This window comes from Echiichthys vipera (genome assembly GCF_963691815.1).
Source record: "Echiichthys vipera genome assembly, chromosome: 1".
NCBI classification, from domain to species: Eukaryota; Metazoa; Chordata; class Actinopteri; order Perciformes; family Trachinidae; genus Echiichthys; species Echiichthys vipera.
Window position 1 is genome coordinate 15,331,872 of NC_139826.1, and position 20,725 is coordinate 15,352,596.

General features: G+C 39.3%; 2 protein-coding genes across 2 annotated transcripts in view; one reads left to right on the top strand and one right to left on the bottom strand.

The window, feature by feature from the left end:
• Nucleotides 1-3,456: 3,456 nt before the first annotated feature.
• On the top strand, nucleotides 3,457-15,063 carry rec114 (REC114 meiotic recombination protein; the record flags this gene model as incomplete). The annotated part of the gene is made up of 6 exons (XM_083919750.1): nucleotides 3,457-3,534; nucleotides 6,144-6,233; nucleotides 12,332-12,415; nucleotides 12,799-12,969; nucleotides 14,186-14,260; nucleotides 14,899-15,063. 6 exons carry the CDS (start codon nucleotides 3,457-3,459, stop codon nucleotides 15,061-15,063), a joined length of 663 nt encoding a protein of 220 aa, XP_083775876.1.
• A 233-nt stretch (nucleotides 15,064-15,296) lies between these two features.
• nptnb (neuroplastin b) overlaps nucleotides 15,297-20,725 on the bottom strand; it is a 32,178-nt gene continuing 26,749 nt past the window's right edge. The window contains exons 7-9 of the mRNA XM_083916964.1: nucleotides 16,791-16,812; nucleotides 16,607-16,680; nucleotides 15,297-16,514 (exon numbers count right to left, since the gene is read on the bottom strand). Coding sequence (XP_083773090.1) covers nucleotides 16,620-16,680; nucleotides 16,791-16,812 — 83 coding nt within the window. The 3' untranslated portion in view covers nucleotides 15,297-16,514; nucleotides 16,607-16,619. The remainder of the gene's footprint in view (nucleotides 16,515-16,606; nucleotides 16,681-16,790; nucleotides 16,813-20,725) is intronic.

The following is a 20,725-nucleotide window of genomic DNA, read 5'->3' on the forward strand; positions in this document are numbered from 1 at the left end:
ATGCTGATCTATTGGGTTGCCATAGGAGCGAGAACTGCAAATAAGCTCAGCCCACCTTCTTTAAAGGGGAATGCTCTTCCCATTCTTAAAAAAAGCTCCCCTGTTCTCCTAAGTTAAGGCTACAGATAGGCAATGCAAACCCATCCTGCTGTGTTCTTCACTTTGAAAAAAACAACAACCAAGAAGCATGTCATCTCTATTCGGAGTAGTTCTAGTCTGATCCGCTGCGTAATTTGCGCACATGACAACATTTCATGCTGTAATAGTCTTATAAATTGGCAAAAAGGTGTTTTATTAAACAGACTCTCTGCTGCTGTTCGTATGCAAGTGGTCTCTCAAATGGCAATAAATAAGTGGGCTACATGCTTGCATTGTATTTTTTTTTTCTAGTGATGGATTTGTAATTCACAATATACATCTCTCTTACAGAAGCACAATTATGTGATATCAACCGTAATGATTTGTAGTGACCAATAATCATCATCATTTATTAACAGTGATGCCATTTAAGTTTAAAGAGCACTGACAAGTTTCATTTTTAAGAGTAAAATGCCCTACTCAGTACATGTCTTGGACACAATTATTAAAATAAAAGGTGTACTTTTTAAAGATTGTATATGTCCTACCTGGGCTCTGCCTCTCTTGTTAGGTCAAGTTACTAGCTGGTAAGAAAAACATACAGAGGGGAGATCAGAGGCTATCAAGCGAACTGCTTTCATCATCATCATCATCATCATCATCATCATCATCATCATCAACTTTATTTATAAATTATTTTTCCAAACAAAGGTACAACGTGCTTTAGTTGAGCTGGAAACAAAAACATTTCAGGACTGTTACAATAACAAAACAAAATAATAATATACATGAATAGCAGTAACATCAAAAAGATAAGACATAGATATGTGTGTATATATTGGACAATACGTCTCAAGAAATTGCAGAACTGAAATGCCTATAGTTTTTGAGGTAACTTTTAGAAACAGAGTCACCAGTTTGTCCACCAGAGAGCACAGGTTTAATTGTAAAGGATTCCACCACTTCATTGTCTTGTGTGTGAATGTATTGATATTTCATGTTAGGCTGACATCATCCTAGGATATAAAGTATCAACGTTTGATATACCGTATAAGTATATTGCATATGGAAGATACTGTATGAAAAAAAAGTAGACTTCTCTAGCTGGAAACAAAAATATTGAATTGTTTCCCCAAATTCTTGAAACCAAAAAATATGGCAGATGATTACTTGTTTTGTACAAAGCAAGAAAAATATCACCGCAAAACCTGGTAACTTTAAATATTGGTTATGTGTCATACAAGGTGATCTCTAAGAGGCATAAACTAGGACTATAAGGTAGTATGGCTAGTAGACCTATAGCTGACCAAATCACACCAGACATTTTATTATTATATGGTGGGGAAAGAACAGACCTCCCCAGGGGTTATAATCTCCCATCAATATACAACCACCTGTTATCATGTGTTCGACACTTAGTGTGCAATACCATACATATACATTCATACATATTTTATAATATAATGTATAGACATTGTGCTAGAACATGCACAGAATACGCCTGTATTGTCAGGTAAAAGTGGCTGTGCATTTGGTCACATATAAACTACTTGTGTATAAAGCCATAGGGTTAGGTAGCCTATTTGTATCACCTTATTTTCCTCAGTTTATTACCAGGAGTCAAATAAAGCATGGTTTCAAATGATGGCCAAATACAGTACAGGCCAAGGAAAAAAACTGGGGTGGAAAAACTCCTAGTGGCAATAACTTTATGTGCATGCTAACTAAGCATATTGTAATAGCTTTTAATTTATTCAACAATATAGTCATCCTATTTTCTGGTTCTGGAGTGGTTTAAGGCGTTATTGTCCGATTTCAGTCACTGTGGGTATGTGTGTTAATGTCTCTGCCGAGCTGTAGCCTATTTTTTTTTTAGATTTTTTCGTTTCAAGCATTTATTAGCTAGGACAGACATGAAACGGGGTGAGAGAGAGAAGGGGAGACATGCAGCAAGGGGGCGCAGGTCAAAGTCGAACCCGCGGCCTCTGCCTTGAGGACCTTCAGCTTCTTTACATGGGGCGACTGCTCTAACCACTCAGCCACCAGCTGGCCACTGTAGCCTATTTTGTAGTACCAATAGTAATGATACACCTTTTTTCCCTTATCTCACTGGTGTAAACTGGCAGGCTTCAGAATGTTGCAGACCTGCACATTGCAAGTAGTTGCAAGTTTCAACTCATCTCGCCGAGATTCTTTGGTCTGAACTGGGCTTAAAGTACACACGTCACAAATCAATGCATTTTCCACACGTTTCACAATAAAAGCCTTGTTAAGAAATTAAGCGTTTGCTTCCAATGAAACGGTAGATGGCTTTTATTTTTTAAAAAGATACAGGAAACGTTGAGTTATTATTAACAGCTTTAATGCAGAATTTCTAACTCTAACAACCGGGAGCAGATTGAAACGATCAAACCTTTGTACTAAAATATGGCCAAATGTACTGTTACCCTCTGCAGTCAAGGTAATCTATCTGAGGATATATGGTGTCCATAAAATGTATTCGAGCATTCCTCACACTACCACGAACCGCAAAACTTGTCACAGTAGCATTCAGGCCCCATCCATCCATCCTTCCATCTTCAACCGTTTGTCCCTACGGGTTCGCGGGTAGCTCGAGCAGATCCCAGCTGACATCTGGCGTGAGGCGGGGTACACCCTGGACAGGACACCAGTCTATCACAGGGCACATAGAGACAAACAGAGACAGACAACCATTCACACCCACACCTACAGGCAATTTAGAGTCATCAATTAATCTAACACAGCATGTCTTTGGACTGTGGGAGGAAGCCGGAGAACCTGGAGAGAACCCACGCAAACACCGGGAGAACATGCACACGAAAGGGCCCCAGCCCGGATACAATCCAAGAACCCTCTTGCTGTGAGGCGCCAGTGCTAATCACCTCACCACCGTTCAGGCCTCAACTTCTTAATATAGGCCTAACATACAGTCAACAGGCAGTGTTTTCATACTTCCCTGTATAAAATAGCTATTTGCTTGTATTTGTGTAACGAATAAATAACAAGGACTGTTAGCTCTGTAAATACTTTTAACGAGGGACATACGGTATAACTACGCATCGATCAATGGCTGGGTACTTAATTAATTAATTTTGCAGCATATTCTGGGTAAAACGTGTGCGCTTTTCCAGGACAATGTAGCTGTAATTTTGCAGCGACATGCAGCAAAGAGCCGGAATCAAACCCGCGCCACTGCGGCGATGACAGTTGGCCCCTTTGTATGGGGCACCTACTCTAACCACTGAGACACGGGGCGCCCAACGCGCCAAAGGAACCTGGCTGCCTCTCTCTCGCTAGCACATCATTGTTGGTTAGCCAGTTGGTTAGCCAGAACTATCTCGACCGAACTCACTGGGAATGGCCACCTGTCAGGCATGGAGGTTGAAACGCTACGGGCGTTTCGTCCCAGGCTCCACAGGGGGAAAGCCCTGGAAGGTAACGGACATTACTGCGAAGTTATTGAGCTGCATCATGATAACGTTAAAGTGAGCTAGCTAATATAAGATTGTGTAGTCTGGCACTAGCCGCCCTTAATTTAACCACCATGGCGGTAGCAAATATGTATTGGCTTGTTACAACATTATTGTGTGCACACATATGAATTCAGACACTTCACATTTTGTTAATAGTGTTTAACGTTAGACCTACCGCTTAGATAGGATACACGATGTCCCAGTCTGTCTCTGAGGTGCGTCATCAACGACCCAACTTCGTCACACAGTTGTATTTTTGTTTGTAACGTTGATTTACTGACACCATGAATCGGGGATAACTTTTCAAAACCGCAGAAATATTTTTTTTAACACGTTAAACTGCTGTTTTAAATGTATTTCCATAATAATCTAAGACGATTGATTTGTTGTCATTTTGACATTTAAGGTGGCTCGACTTATTCAAGACCTCAACTCGTGAACTAACATGAAACACAGTAAACAGAACACAGACAACAGTTGTCAAAGAGCGGAGAAGGACAGTATTATAGCGGCGCTACTGACATCTGCGGCGATGCGAATGTGCAACATAAAATGTTTGAATATTCACACCAACTCAGGCGTGTGTGCAGTTACTTGCCTGTTTCTGCTGGAGTGCAGTGACGGACAAAATAAACGCGTCTCCTCCTGTGATTTCTGTACACAGTGAGGAAGCCTAAGCAGGAAAAGCTAAAACCGAGCTACTGATTCATTGATTGATTGTTTGATGTCTTTATTCACGATGCGGAAGCCTCGTAAAATCGACCTTGATCCTGTAATATTCACTGTTTGTGTGAAAGTATTCATAAGAGAAAATATATTAAAGTACAAATTATTGGCACGAAAAAGATGCGCCTGGTGTGTAAAGGTGGACTCATATTAGGTTTATGTCACCATGTCACAAAGCCCTTACCACAGTGCATATTAGGTTCATCCGATAAGGAAGAGCCAAAAAATGCAGTTTGTGAGTGTCCACTAGGGGCAGGTTTTATTATAGAACAATTTCTCATTGACTCCCATGTTAAACAGGTCGTTTTCGCAGCATAATTAAACCTATTTAAGGCCTGTTGCAAAAACCCAGTTTAGTCTGTATGTTTGGGTCATTGTCGCAGGTAAATCTTTGTTGCTTGCGAGCAAACTAGCCAGCCACTCGTCCCAGCAATCCGCCAATCGCCATAGTGCAGTTGTAAACAGTAAGGCGAGACTAGGCGGAACACGGGTTGGATAAAATAACGCATTCTGTACACACAGGTTTGCAGCGTCATCCTCGAGCGTCTGCAGCTTCGTCATCATTAGGGGACGGTGAAAATGACAAGCAACAGATATGCTTTCCATTTGCCATTAACACCACAGGAGGAGAAGAAAAGAAAAAACTGAAATACTGATCGCGGTGCCGCTTGTCCTGAAGCTTATCGGTACTCCAGTACTGACCCAATTGGCTACCGGTACTTTTTTATATGCACTCGGTACCCATTCTTACTAAAGACTGTTGATAAACAGATGGCATCAATACCTTAAATCAATACATTTACTGTAAACAAAACCACAATCAGGCTCCATCAATTTAAAAGAAGTCTCTAATTCATGTCTACTGCCCCAAATTATCTCAGGTTGAGTACAAAGTTAAAACGAGCAAAGTCTTGGGAAGTTGGATTTGGCTGCCCAAGTAACCATTTTAAGTGGTGGTTTGATTAGTCTGTCTTTCCTTCTGCATTTCTTAAAAATATATAATAATATATATATAATATAATAAAAACATCCCTACCATGTTGTTAGAACTCAAATTAATGAACTGAATGCTTATTTTGCCTGTGCAACAGCCAGAAAAGCAGCTTTTACTGCATAAAGCTTTCATTTGGGAAGCTGTAAAAAGGAATTTAGAACGACCTTTCAACTTTATGATGGAGATAATTCATGTTGAATGATGATAGGACCTTTCTTTGACACAGTTTTGCAGTGATTCCCAGTCCTGTTTTATATTCTGTTTTGGTACTTGCATGGTGATTGATACGAGAAAAAAACAACTCACATGCACTTCCAAGGCTCAAAAACAGATCTCTAGCAATAGATGGAATATACAGTAGCTAATCAAAATAATGTGAAGCTAATGTATCAGTAGCAGCATAGGACTTTAAACACTGGGTATTCTGACTTGTTATAGTAGCAAAAGCACAGATGTTACTAATAGAATTAAGCAAGGACAGTGTGACAGTAAGCCAACATGCACAAAACCCTGAAAATAAACCGAGGCTAAATGGAATTCAGTTATCATAACCTTCAACTTCCTGTCTATTTGAGTTTTCAGCTGTAAATTGGGACTACAGAGATTTGGGGATTCTGTTGTGATCTCTAACACATTTTGAAATTGTACTTTTAAGGATTGTAATATTGTATTATATTAACAGCATCTAATTCTAGATGGCAAGTTGGAGCTGTATGTTCAGTCTTAAGACTGGGATGGATGGCTTTTGAACCAAACAGTGCTAGTGCCTACCATCATGAACTCATCAGGAAAATAAATTACTAGTTATTAGTATAACTTTGCACAGGCTAATATTGTCTTCTCTTCACCAGGTATTTGAAGCAAATGACAATAAACCTGAAATTTTCCTCACAATTGTGGAATCTGGATACTTACTGGTATTGCAAGGACAGGAAAGCTTGGTAAGAATCTCTGTTGTTTTTGTTTTCCATGCATTCCCCCCCATGATTTGCACAGAACACCTCAAGGTTAAGCCTTATTTTCCATCCTGGTACACTGTATGTTTAGATGCAGCAGTGCTTGTTGGTTGTAGGAAGGTCTGTTCTTTTAACTAACTTTTAAAGATGTATAAAACATTTAATGTGATTTAAAACCAAACATTTGATTCACAATGTCGGTAATTAAATTTCAGTTCACTGTATAATCTTACAATCTTTCAAATTAACTGGCTCTCCTACCCTTTAGGAGAAAAGAAAGAAACATGCAAAAAAAATACTGTATTCTGTAATACTATACTGTAAATGTATTCTGAAAGATCTGTAACTGTAGATTGTAGATTCAAAATACTGTAGTACAAAATATCATAAGTATATTATATTCAAACGTTGTTTACAAAATTATATATAAAGTCTCCTTCAAGATGGACTTCAATCTTGTCTCTCATCTCATCTCATCTTCAACCGCTTATCCAGGGTTGGGTCGTTGAGGCAGCAGCTCTAGCAGGGGACCCCAAACTTCCCTTTCCCGGGCCACATTAACCAGCTTTAATTTGGGGATCCTGAGGCATTCCCAGGCCAGTGTGGAGATATTATCTCTCCACCTAGTCCTGGGTCTTCCCCGAGGCCTCCTCCCAACTGGACGTGCCTGGAACACCTCCCTAGGGAGGCGCCCAGGGGGCATCCTTACTAGATGCCCTAACCACCTCAACTGCCTCCTTTCAGCGCAAAGGAGCAGCGGCTCTACTCCGAGTTCCTCACGGATGGCTGAACTTCTCACCCTATCTCTAAGGGAGACTCCAGCCACCATCCTGAGAAAACCCTTTTCGGCTGCTTGTACCCGCAAATTAGTTATTTCGGTCATGACCATAGGTGAGGGTAGGAACGATAATTGACCGGTAGATGGAGAGCTTTGCCTTCCGGCTCAGCTCTCTTTTCGTCACGACGGTGCGGTAGAGCGACTGCAATACCGCCCTCGCTGTTCTAATTCTCCGGCCAAACTCACGCTCCGTCGTCCCCTCACTCGTGAACAAGATCCCGAGGTACTTGAACTCCATCACTTGGGGTAAGGACTCATTCCCTTCCTGGAGTAGGCAATCCACCAGTTTCCTGATTTAGAGGTGCTGATCCTCATCCCAGCTGTTTCACACTCGGCTGCGGAACGATCCAGTGAGTGCTAAAGGTCACTGACCGACAATGCCATCAGGACCACATCATCTGCAAAAAAGCAGAGACGAGATGCTCAGCCCGACAAACTGCAACCCCTCCCCACCACGACAACGCCTCGATATCCTGTCCATGAAAATCACAAACAGGATTGGTGACAAAGCGTACCCCTGGCTGAGGCCAACCCCCACCGGGAAGGAATCTGACTTACTGCCGAGGATCCGGACACAGCTCTCGCTTTGGGTGTAAAGAGATTGGATGGCCCATAGAAGTGACCCCCTCACCCCATACTCCCGCAGCACCTCCCACAGTATCTCCCGGGGGACCTGGTCATATGCCTTCTCCAGATCCACAAAGCAGATGTGGACTGGATGGGCATACTCCCAGGCCCCCTCAGGATCCTTGCGAGAGTGAAGAGCTGGTCCGTTGCTCCACGTCCAGGACGGAATCCACATTGTTCCTCTTCAATCTGAGCTTCGACTATAGGACGAACCCTCCTTTCCAGCACCTTGGAGTAGACTTTACCAGGGAGGCTGAGTAGTGCGATACCCCTGTAATTGGCACACCCTCTGGTCCCCCTTTTTAAATAGGGGAACCACCACCCCGGTCTGCCACTACCTTGGCACTGTCCCAGACTTCCAAGCAGTGTTGAAGAGACGTGTCAACCAAGACAGCCCCTCCAAACCCAAAGCTTTCAGCATTTCAGGACGAATCTCATCAATCCCTGGGGCTTTGCCACTGTGGAGTTGTTTGACTACCTCAGTGACTTCCGCCAGAAATATTGACCATGATTCCCTATCATCCTCCAGCTCTGCCTCTACAAAAGAGGGCGTATTAGTCGGATTAATGAGTTCCTCAAAGTGCTCCTTCCACTGCCCGATTACCTCATCAGCTGAGGTCACCAACGTCCACAGCAGCTTGGATGATTTCCCCCTCCTGAGGTTGAATGGTTTTCCAGAAGCACCTTGGTGACGCCCAAAAGTCCTTCTCCATGACTTCTCCGAACTTCTCCCACACTCGCTGCTTTGCCTCTGACACAGCAGAGGCGGCAGCCCTTCAGTTGACAGCTCTGCCCAGCTCTTAACTCGAGTGTCCAAAACATTAGGTCTCAGATCAGATGATACGATTACAAAATCGACCTTTTGCCTAGGGCACTCTGGTACCACGTACACTTATGAGCATCCTTATGTTTGAACATCGTGTTCGTTATAGACAATCCATGACTAGCACAGAAGTCTAATAACAGATGACCGCTCAGATTTAGATCAGGGAGGCCGTTCCTCCCAATCACGCCTCTCCAAGTGTCTCCATCACTGCCCACGTGGGCCTTGAAGTCTCCCAGCAGAACTATGGAGTCCCCTACTGGAGCCCCATGCAGGACTCCATTCAGGGTCTCCAAGAAGGCCAAATACTCTGAACTGCTGTTCGGTGCATATGCACAAACAACAGTCAGAGTTTTCCCCCTACCCCCCGCAGGCGTAAGGAGGCGACCCTCTCGTCCACCGGGGTAAACTCCACCACCGCGGTGCTCAGCCGGGGGTTTGTGAGTATAAATTTCTATATAAATGCTTTTGAATTACTATACAGTTATTAGTTTGAGGCTCTTGTTTTTACTTTTTTTTCATGCTTCTTTATACTTCTACTCCACTACGATTCAGTGGGAAATATTCTACTTTTTACTCCTATATTTATCCGATAAATTAAGTTACTAGTTACTTAAGATTTTTGCTTCACACCGATACGCTCATTGTAGAGTCAACACACAGGCTCCACAGTGACGGTTAAACAAATACTTCTCTGTCCATTCACTAATGAATTGCCAGTTTTCTGTGTCAACCTTTCATTTTTCCAAAGTAGAAAGACATATTGTGGTGGTGATTTAACCATGGATTTAACACGTTAACAACACATTAACAACACGTTAACAACACGTTAACAACCCGTTAACAACGAGTTAACAACGCGTTAACAACACGTTGACAACGCATGAAGAAATTATGCGACTACATGTTGTTAGCGCGTTGTGCATGTGGTAAGGTGTTAGAATTCACGTGTATTTGAATTGGGTGGCCTACCATACAAGTCTACCAGCACGACAGTATTTAACGACAGAAGACAGTTGCGCTGAGATGCGAGAGAGGACAGCAGTTAACATTGGCCACTACGGCCATGAGTTACTTTTCCACAAAGGCTTCTACTCAAAGGGCCAGAAAATATTCCCTGGCGGGCCAGATCATTTTCTTGTTTTGCCTGCACGCATTGCGTGGTTACGTCAGAGCTGCTTTGCCAATTACACAGTAGAGTCAAAATCCATACATACATACCGGCATACCGGCTCCTTTTACTTTCTTTTCTTTTTGTAATGTGTTGGTGTAGGAACCCGGGCCTCTGTTTAAAGCATTACCAAACTTGTCAGGTGTGAAAGCAAGATTATCAGTTTCTTTTACTAGTGCCTGAATGTTTTTTTCTGTCAGTTGCATATTGCAAAACATTGATGCCAAACTCACGTGTCCACGCTTCTGGAAACTTGCAAGGAATTTATAAGTTGAAAGACTTGGTCCAAATATTCTCTCATTTCATCTACACTGTGTTTAGACTCAGATAATAAAACAGTTCTTGACACTGTGTAGACCTGAATCATACCCCCCATATCAAGGGAACATTGAATATGAATTATATTAGTAATGATGCTCCAAGATGACATTCCTGGATGGGATCTGACTGCTTTGCCACTCTCTTTAAAGATTGTACGTGCATCATGTACCACTACATTGTAGCTTTTGTGTTTATGTGTGTGCTTTGTTTTTACCAAGACTTATCTGTGAACATAAAGGAATGAATAATCTTTATTTTAAAGACAGTATAAGTAGTAACATTTTTCAATACACCCTACACCGAATGATGCACCATTCTCCCAGCAGACTTTCTGGGATGTTTACTGTAACAGAAATCAGCTTTCCAGATAAAAGGTTTTGATAAAGGCCATATGAAATATTCTACTTAAGAATTTGATATTTCTGCTCAAATCTGACACCATTTGTCTGGATTTTTTTGGTTGGATCATGCCAAATGTCTATCCAAACCCTTTGGTTACAGGTTCCAAATCAGTTAAATAATATCAGGATTTTTTCTAGGCTTACATACAGCCAAAACCCACTTCAGCCATTGTCAAGATTTTGATTAAATGTTTTATGTGGTAGTCAGGTTGGGTGTGAGTTTACATGCCTTGATTTGATTTAAATTTTATATGCCTCATATAACATAGACTTGACATTTGTTGTCCTGTTCAAACAATGGTTTGTTGCTAGCCTTGGCACAGCAGATTGAAATGTAAGCTACTGTATATCTCAATTCCACAAGTAGGCCCATACCAGTTGGGGACAATCTGGGAATTAAATGACCAAAGTCGCCACCACAAAAAATGTGGTTAAGCCAACTTATTAAACGGGTAACCCTTATCTATAGTTGTGTTACATTGTAAAAGTCTGGGTAAGCATGGAAAATAGTAGTTGAACTTGCATCTGGGGCTTTTTCCAGTTGTTATGGCCTTTAGACATAAACAGGAAACTTCCTGCAGACAACAGAAATTTGAGGGACTACTCAATGTTTCATTAATGTCGTTATGGCAAGTGACACAGCAGTCTTACTGTACCAGGGTGCAGAGCCAGACCGATATTCAGGTCAGATTCCAGAGCGCCTTCATGGAGAATGATAGACTGGTCTAATATAGATTGTGGCAGTGAATGCTCAAGAACTCCCAATACAGAGAGCTTAGGCATATAGGATATATGGTAAGGTCTGAGGACACATTTGTACTTTAGCTGTAATTTGAGATGTTTGTTACCTGGCCGCCATTGTTTTCTACTGAGTAAGCACCACTGTCTTGTTGCTGTGATTGGTTGTAAAACGCCATTCTTAGAAAAGACATTCCCTCATTTGGTGTTTTGATGATGATGGTCGGAGTGCTGTTTCATACGCTCGTCCAAAATCTCTGTCTTCAAATGGGTTGAGAGCTGAAGAGTGTGAAGGCCATAAAATATGATTTGCATGATTTAGATACCCATCAAACCATTTAGTGACCCCTCGTGCCTGGTATGAACATACAGTATCTACATTTTTTTGCTCTCTACACACATGTATTCAGATTTTCCTGTAATTAATTAAAAACTTTTCAGTTGGTGACCTAATAAAGGATTATGAAATTCAAATCAAATCAAGTTATTTCCCAGAGGATACAAGCATATCCACATAATTCACAAGTCTGCCTTATTATATAAATTATATGTTTATTTTCACAATAGTGTTTCTTACTTCTAGCAATATATATGTTTGCAATGAAACCAGAGACACTTGGGTGAGCTAATGATTACTTACTATTAAGTTACTAAGCATGATAGTGCTATGGATGTGTGTGCTACATTATAGTAGAGAACCTACAGTACGTCCCGGTGCAGTCCTTTTGCCCTGTCAAAGCCCTGTTGTCAACACAAATGTATTTATAAAGCACATGTATCAAAATAAGTTGGTCACAATATTATGCTATTGTTTTATATATCTGCTTGTTTGATTCTCTGTGTGAAAAAAGCTAATCATAAGGCTCAAAGCGGAGGCTCTGAGGTTATTGAGTAAACAGAGACCCCTGCAGACAGTTTTAGGTATGTTTTTTCCCAGTCAGCTTGGTTAAATAATGTAAATCACTCTGTTGTCAATTAATTTCATCCGGTTATTTAAATGAATGAATAAGTGGAAATCAAGCTACTTTACTTAGAGCAGTACAGAAGATGACAATTTCACATTCTTAAAAATTAACAAAAATGTTGGGTTTTTTTTTGTAATTCATGTGTTAATGTAGCCTATTTCCTGTCCTGGCTGCTGAGTGTTCTCTTGTCTTATCTCAGGATACAATCCCTTGGCTCTGTGGATCTGATTTTCTCAAAATATGGCAGAAATCTGACAACCTGATGTTTCGCTTTACCCTGAAGGTGAGCAATGAGGTGCACTGCAATCCCACAATGGGTAGTATCTTCTTATGTTCTATCCTAGTACCCTGACTGCCTTGCAAGATCAGGATCATTATATGTATAACACCATAACAAATAGAAAGGGGAAACTAATGCTCTTGGTTTGTATTATTAGGTTTTTTGTCCTGTTGATTCAGGGGCTGGGATGCACGGCTTTCTCATAAAGAAATTATTACCCAGATAACTTGTAAAGTGTAATAATCAGACATGAGTTGCCTGAACAATACTGTACATTTGGATGTCTCCGTGTATACCTTAATGGGATGCTGATTTAACTAAAGCAACATACATTGGCACAGTTTGGATTGACAAATAATGCTTGATACATTTGTGGATTTCTGTAGGGAGAGAGCCGCATGATGAGGATGCAGTTTGATGGAAGTAGCAGGGAAGAGGCTATAAAGGAGTGTTCAAGTGCTATGGAAAAACTGATGGCATACATGCCTGTCACCGCCCAGGATGATGCCCCGTTGTCCCTCAATCAGTCTCCTGCTGAGGTCTCTACAGTGACGCAGGTTGCACACTTTACAATTTAGTAAATACAGTTTAAATATTGTAGCCAGAACTGATGCCCATATCATTTGTACGTTTAAATAGTGTTGCCCATAGAAATCTCCAAAATAGGCTTATGACATAGATGGCAACTTGAAGCTGAGTGTCTAGTTCATGGCTGTACAGTATCAAAGAGTTACTGATGTTGTCTTCCTGGCAACATCTATGTTTGGTAGAAATGAGACGCTGTAAAAAAACTATATCATTGTAACTTAAAGTGCCGTAATTGACAATTTATAGTTGGTACTGATTGCATAATCGACAGTATTGTGCTACAATGATGTGATCAGCTTAACTAGCAGTGACTGTATTTTCCTCACTAGATGGTGCTATTTAGAATACTGTCTTGTTCTTAGAGGTGACACTCCAGCTTCAGTAGGTGGACTGATATAGAGTATATAGTATACTGTACATGAATTATTAGCCAATCACAATACAATATATGGTGTAGGGTGTCCCACACCAAATGCACGCACGCACGCGCACACACACACACACACACACACACACACACACACACACACACACACACACACACACACACACACACACACACACACACACACACACACACACACACACACACACACACACACACACACACACACACAGGAATGTAGTAAATACAACCAACAAAAGGGCATACCCTTTAAGCCACTGAAAAGAATAGTTCCTTATATTGCCTTTAATAGTCAAATTATTAATTTATGAAAACATTTTTGTCCCAAGCAACCAAACTAAAGTCTAAAAACCAATAAAAACATGCCATCAAAGCATTTAACCAGTTGAAGTTCACACTCTACCAATGTCACCCTGTGAGAATGAAATTGCTAGTGCTTTATCATACAATTCTGCTTTATTTCAATAGCTTCCTCTTATTTACTTTTGAAACATTCAGAGCATACAGTTGTTTAGCAGTAAATTCAGAGTAAAACTTACACCCAGTCATCTACCTCACAACATTTAACATGAATGACAAAGAAAGGAATGGACTGTGCTGTGGGCATGAATGTGACCTTTATTGGACAGTCACACTGAAGGAGTTCACAGCAAAGATGAAAGGGCTTTGAGGGGCGGATAAGTTTCAATTAGTAATGAAGTTATTGATTGGCCTCCTCTTAACCTTGTGGAGTCATGCTGTTTTCGTCAAATCATTTTTCTTCTTTTGTGGTGCGGCAGACTTGGCAGGGAAAGGCTGTGGGAGTTGAGCCTGAGGTTGTCCAAGGATCGTTGTCCATCAAGCGTCTTACTCAGGTAGTGATTCAGTTAAAAGTGATAGCTAACAACTAACAAAATGTAACATCCATGTGCAACATAATTATAGTAATTTTGTTTCAAGTTTAAAGTCCCACTCCAGACATGTGTTAAAGTATTTAAAAACTACTCTGCTATGCTTTATACACTCACACTCACAAGTTATAGTTTCTGTGTCAGTCAGATTCAGACTCAGATGAGGAATATGTTTCGCACTAAAATCAGCAACTAGCATGCATATCAGAATGGAAGTGTAGTTAGCATCTTTTGTTTCTTTTCTTTTTGACAGTCCGCTCTGAGCTGGAGGTTTCAGGTTTCTTTGCCAGTGTGGAGTGTCGAAGTTGTCCCCCCCATCAAATAGTGTTACATATATTAGACAGCAATTGGCTTACGGGGAAGTATCAAGTAAGGTTCCCTCCCCATCCCTACAAAATAGTCGATATCAGACATTTTAGAGAACAGAAAGAGAAGAAAAACTTTTTTTTTTTGAGTGGAGGGGGACTTTAACTAAGGTGCATGAGGCAAAGGATGCTGCACTAATTTCCTTCCTTAAAATTATGAACGTTACGAACATGAGCTGCTTAATTAACAGTTTCTTCCTTTTAATTTCAATACAGTATTTGTTGGCCTTTCCACAGCACATGTTGGGAGAGGCTACTGTGACTCTGCCCCAAGTATATCGCCACAGTTCTTTGGCACTAGGTGACCTGGAGCCCATCGTGCGTGTTTGCCTGCTGGATCCAAGCTTTCATGCATTTGTGGAGAACGTGGAGGGGGAGCTGAGGAAACTGCTTCAAGAGTGAAGAATATCAACAACAGCTGAAGGGAGAATGGTCAAGTCAGTGCGATGTGTTTTTTTCCTATATAGTTTGTGTAGGCAGTGCCTGATGGGGGTGTTTCTTCATGTGCTGCTAATTTTGTTTGAAATGTTACACATTGTTTGTTAATATGCTGTATATGGCCTGAAGATGATGCTTTTAATTGTATTGAAATTAGTTGGTTAAAGAAATAACTTGGGGAAAAAAAAAAATCTGGATTCATTTTTACATTTTTTATTCAGAAAAAAAATATTGGTCTCACTCATATGTTTGATCGTGGCTATATACTCTGGTCCCTCTGTTCTCATCTTAAAGCAGGCCCATTTCCACCGTAACACACATGGATACATTGTATTGAAAGAGGAGTCATGCAGCTACAGCAGTGAATTTTGCTATGCCAGCTTCCAAGTGATCCCACAATATTAAAGCTTCACTGAGTAAAACAAACTGCCCTCCATATATCTATTTAAGAATACATATTGCATAGGATTATAGCCATGCTATACAGTTAAGAGAGAGAAAATAAAAAATAAATCAATGAAATTGGGAAATATAAAAAAAATATTATTATTTTTTACAGATTTCCTATCATTTGAACACTCATACTTCAACATGTACAAGACAGCTAAGTTACTCTGGAAAGAAAAGACAAAATAATACACTTATCATTTTGTTTAGATAGTTAAACACACAGTAGTCATCTTCTGTAATCACTCTCAATTCAATTAAAATACTGTAGGTCATTGAAGCCCTGGCTTCACAATAAAAGTTCTCTTAAAAGTGGACTTATTGTCACAAAATCAAACAGTTAAATGACCATGATATGCTATACAAATTTTCAAGAATAAAACATATATATATATATATATATGTATATATATATATATGTGTGTGTGTATATATATGTGTATATATATATATATATATATATATGTGTGTGTATATGTGTATATATATATGTATGTATATATATATATATATATATATGTGTGTCTGTGTGTGTATGTGTGTGTATGAAGGATGACTCCATAAAAAACATAGGTCATTTTAGATTTAAAAAAAAGCCACACGAGGGATAACAACAGAAAGTGTCTATTCTGAGTATCCTATTGCGTAATTATCTTGCATGCATTGTACATGATATGTAATACAAAAGGGTAACCTCATTAGAGGATATGATAAAAAATAATAAAGGAGACATCAACAGCACAAAATGTACACCTTTGTGGTGGATTTAGTCATTATTCGTCATCCTGAAATCTCCACAAGACTGAATAAGGCATGCTTAAGACAGCCATTATGTTCTTTTGTTGCCAGTGTTATGCTGATATTGTTTCTCATAAAATGAGACAAGATATGCTTTTTTCAAACTGCTCTGAGCGCTATCCACCTCTGGTACCTTCATATAGTCCAAAAATGCAGTTCAGCCATCTCATCTGTGAAGAGAAAATCAAGAGCAGGCGTGACTATGGATAACCCTCACAGTGAGCTCTATATTTAGCCCCTATCCCCTACAACAGTGTCTTACTTGAGTAAATTGGTTATTTTGTATTCCTCTGGCGAATGTTTTTGTCCTTGTGGTTGTTTGTTGAATTTGTATTCCTAGAAAAAAGGAGTTATGATTTAGTTTCCTACAGATGATAGCTATTCAAATCACAGTAGCAAGAATTACTGAATGAATTATATGTGTATAATAATATTTATTTACTTACATTGGTCCAACTGGTTCATCATCTTTGAAACGAGACGAGAACAGGACAAAAACAGAACACAGAAGTCAAATATGAGATAAAAGCAAAATATCCATGTTGCATGTTTTAGCACATTTACGGTAAACAAGATGTACCTTACTTTACAGTTTTCACACTTTGCCTTTATTTTGTGTGAAATTCAACTTTCAGAAGCTTGACATTTTCTAGAGATAGGTTACCAAATCCTTCAGTGAACATAAATATTGTGGGATGATGCAGCTGAAAGCACAGATTGCTTTGAATACTGGTGTGGCACAGTCGTGCCCTGGTGGGAAGCTCTGACATCACTGATATGGGAGTCAGTTGCTGAAGAGCTTTGTATGCACAAGCCTTGTGTCTGATAAACAAGCTCAGAAGGAAAACATTAAGTGAACACAAAATTAGAAGCTTCTTGCATTGAAAAAAAGTCGACACTAAAGGCTGCCAAAGGCTGTGCTATATTTGTACTAGAAGGGTTAATATGTGAAGAAATTTGGTATGGTCTCTTAAATAACCACATCTTTAATGCCAGCCTTCTAAACTCAACCTCACATGCTATGGGGATTTCATGGGGTCCCTGTTCATTTCAGACTACATATGTGTAGGAGGGTTAAAGACGGCTCACTTAAAGCCATCTTTTAATTACACTCGATTGCATAGTGATTTTGAGAGAGCCTAGTGGGTGTGACATGTGACATTGTGACTGACTTGGCATAAAAACATGACTGTCTTCAAATACTTCTCTCAGCACCAATTTCCCTGCAGTACACATTGGTTAATATATCTCTATTCAGTGCTAATTCCATTCAGATTAACAACACTAAACACCATTTTTGAGTAATCAATTTCTAATTTGGACCAAGATATAAAATTGTCATTCTCTCTCACGCAATTAATAATACACAGTACAATGTAACTTTAAGAAAGAGTGGAGCAAGCGGAACTGGTGGTGACTAATAGTGAATATTGTTGCATTGAGTGAGTTAGTTCAGAAACATAGCCTTGGGGTTGACAATGTGGTTGGTGTGTGGCATACAGATGAAAATGTGTCAACAGGTAAATAATCATACACAGTGAGATATTTCCCATGCAGTTATAAGTCTGAGATAAGCAGCATTAGCAGCATTCCATGGCAGAGCAGATTATGGCAGTTATAATGTTAGACAAAAAAACATGATTCTGTGATCACTTGGAGGAAGAACATCTGTCAACATATCCGACCGTTTTCACACCTCATACACAACGAAAGCTGTATTTATGATAATGGCTTTGCAAGCACAGAACAAAAAACAGATATGTACTGTGCGAGATTGATAGTTGAACATTGATAATTATCATTATAAGTCTGATTGCATCAATTTAAGTTAGCTTTTTTTATGTAACTTCAAAACATAGTTTGTGTATGCAGGCTTTTCTTTTAATTTGCCTTACTAAAAAAAGAGATTTGTTATTTAGCAAATCACACAGCAAACTCTGCAATTTTTAGCAACTGGTTTTGAAACACAGGATAGAAATGTCAGCCTCTGCCTCAGAGCCCTTGGCTCTGGAGTATAAAAAGTGTTCAAACACAGCTAAGCCATCAAGAGACCAGAATTCATAATGCACGCAGACAGGGGCCAAAACCCCCGGGAATCCGGGATGCTAAAAGGAGATTTTAGAAAGGCTATGCATCGTAAGCATGGAGTCGTCATTCCTGATTTGAATGGCATAAACACGGCAAACATAATCCACCTTAATCGCTTCATTTTTCCGGATGAAACTAAAGTAGGGGCCATGCACAGAGCTTAGCTAAGCTGTGTGATTTGTGTATGTGCATGGATTTTTAAGCATTTTTTTTTTTCTTCTAATGATCAAGTAATTAACTATTTTAACAGGTCACAAACAAATAATGTTATATGATTAACTAATGTAATTTCAATAAAGATAATAAATGAATAGAAAATGCGGTTAGCCACCACAGTGTATTTTTGATTCTGTAAAGAAAAAAAATTAAATTAAATAATGGTTAGTAGTTAACATATTTTCAACTTTCGAAATGGGTTCTGGTAGTTATCATAAACAGATGTCTATAGTACTAAATAAAACTGGACATCAGGTTATATGTGTATATGTATTGCAACTGATATTCTGATGTTTTTATACTGAGAATCAAACACTGTTTTGAACCCCAATAAATGATTAATACATCCTCTTGAACATAAACCTAAGCCCTACCGTGAGATTGGCTGAATTGATGGGGGAAGTGTAAATGCAGAGTTGAGGAAAATGGAAAAGAGAAACAGCATCACATCTGGTGATCACTTTAAGACTGTAAAGCCTAAAACAAGTTTATCTACTTAATATTCCTTACACATTTTACTGAGTAAATATAATTGTGTTTGGAATACAATTGTAATTTTAGACTGCTTGCTAAGTAAACGAAAAGCAGGATGTACCCTGAGGCTTTATTTGTTTAGTCTGTATTACAGAGTGGAGTACAACTGTTGTGCAGTTGGGGTGATTCATATTAGTGGTTGAGGTTTTGTACTTTGTTTGTGTTCATGTTTTATTCCAAAATGAGAAAAAGACAAAGCCACATGAGTAGGTCAGACAGAATCTGTGGTGACTGGAAATGCTCTGGGGCTTTCAAGACATTTTAATCTTGTTATATTCTTATCATTTGATTTTTATATGCCTTCCTACCTTTTTTGTTAAATGGAAAAGCTAATGTTATCCAGAAGATACTAGACAAAAACTAAGTTGAAATAAATGCATACATCAGTTATGTTTATTGACCAAATCAACAGAAAACGAGTCAATGCATTCAGAATTAATGATTTACTTAATTTGTCACGTCTGTATTAACTCTTAAATTGCTTTGGCCACATTAGTGTTTTTGAATTAGGGCATAATGTTGAGACCCAGACTGCAGACGTTTAGGTGTAACCTTGATTGAGGTCAGTTATTCTATAGATTACATTGACAAACAAGGGTCAACCTGTACTATAGGACTAAACTAAAGTATTTATAATTATAATAATAATCAAATACCAGTGCGTTTCTGTGGTGGTTCTGTTAGTGTAAGAAAGTGTTATGGGTGGTTTACAACATTAATATTGCAAGGCTAGATGGATCAGCCCATCTGCACTGTGTGCTGTGACTCAGTCTAAAAAGAGGACAAAATAAGTGTTAACACTTGTGTTTTAAATATGTCAATATAAGATGACTAGAAAGGGGTGAATTCATCAGGCCGGGGCTGTAGTTACGCATATAAATTGTGAAACTGAATCCAGACATGCAGGTGATTTGGATTTAATTATGTATAAGTAAAATTAAATATTTCGGAATGTTCTGTTCTAAGTCTTTTTGCTACAGTCAGTGGGTAAAGTTATCTTCTACTCATAAGCCTGAAGCTGTGGGCTTTAATTGTTTCTCATGTCTTTCAATTACATGATTAGATTGGGCTGTGACATTAGGGCTGCTGACATTTTAATAAGGACCAGTTGAGGAACACAAAATGTTTATTAATAACAAATATTGATTGCTATTTAATATGGCGAAAGATTATGGCTCTTTGGGGATATATGCAATTTAATCCATGTCAAACCTATCAAAACATTTGACTGTCACCTGTGGACACATGTCAGGTGGGTTCAACCAAATGAAAAGGCAAATGAATGAAGACAAGTGTTTATTTCATCATAACTGGTATAAAACTAACTTAATTTAAAAGCAATAATTTCTCTGTTTTAATGGACTATAGGCTCGTAAAACATATAAATTGACAGAAAAAAATAAAATCTCCAAAACCATGCAGAATCTCTCACTTACCACCCATTTAGATTATGTTGCCATTTGGAAAGACGGGGAAGGGGAAAAGAATAGTAACCGATTAAGTTATATACGTGTGTGTGTGTGTGTTTGTGTGTGTACATGTG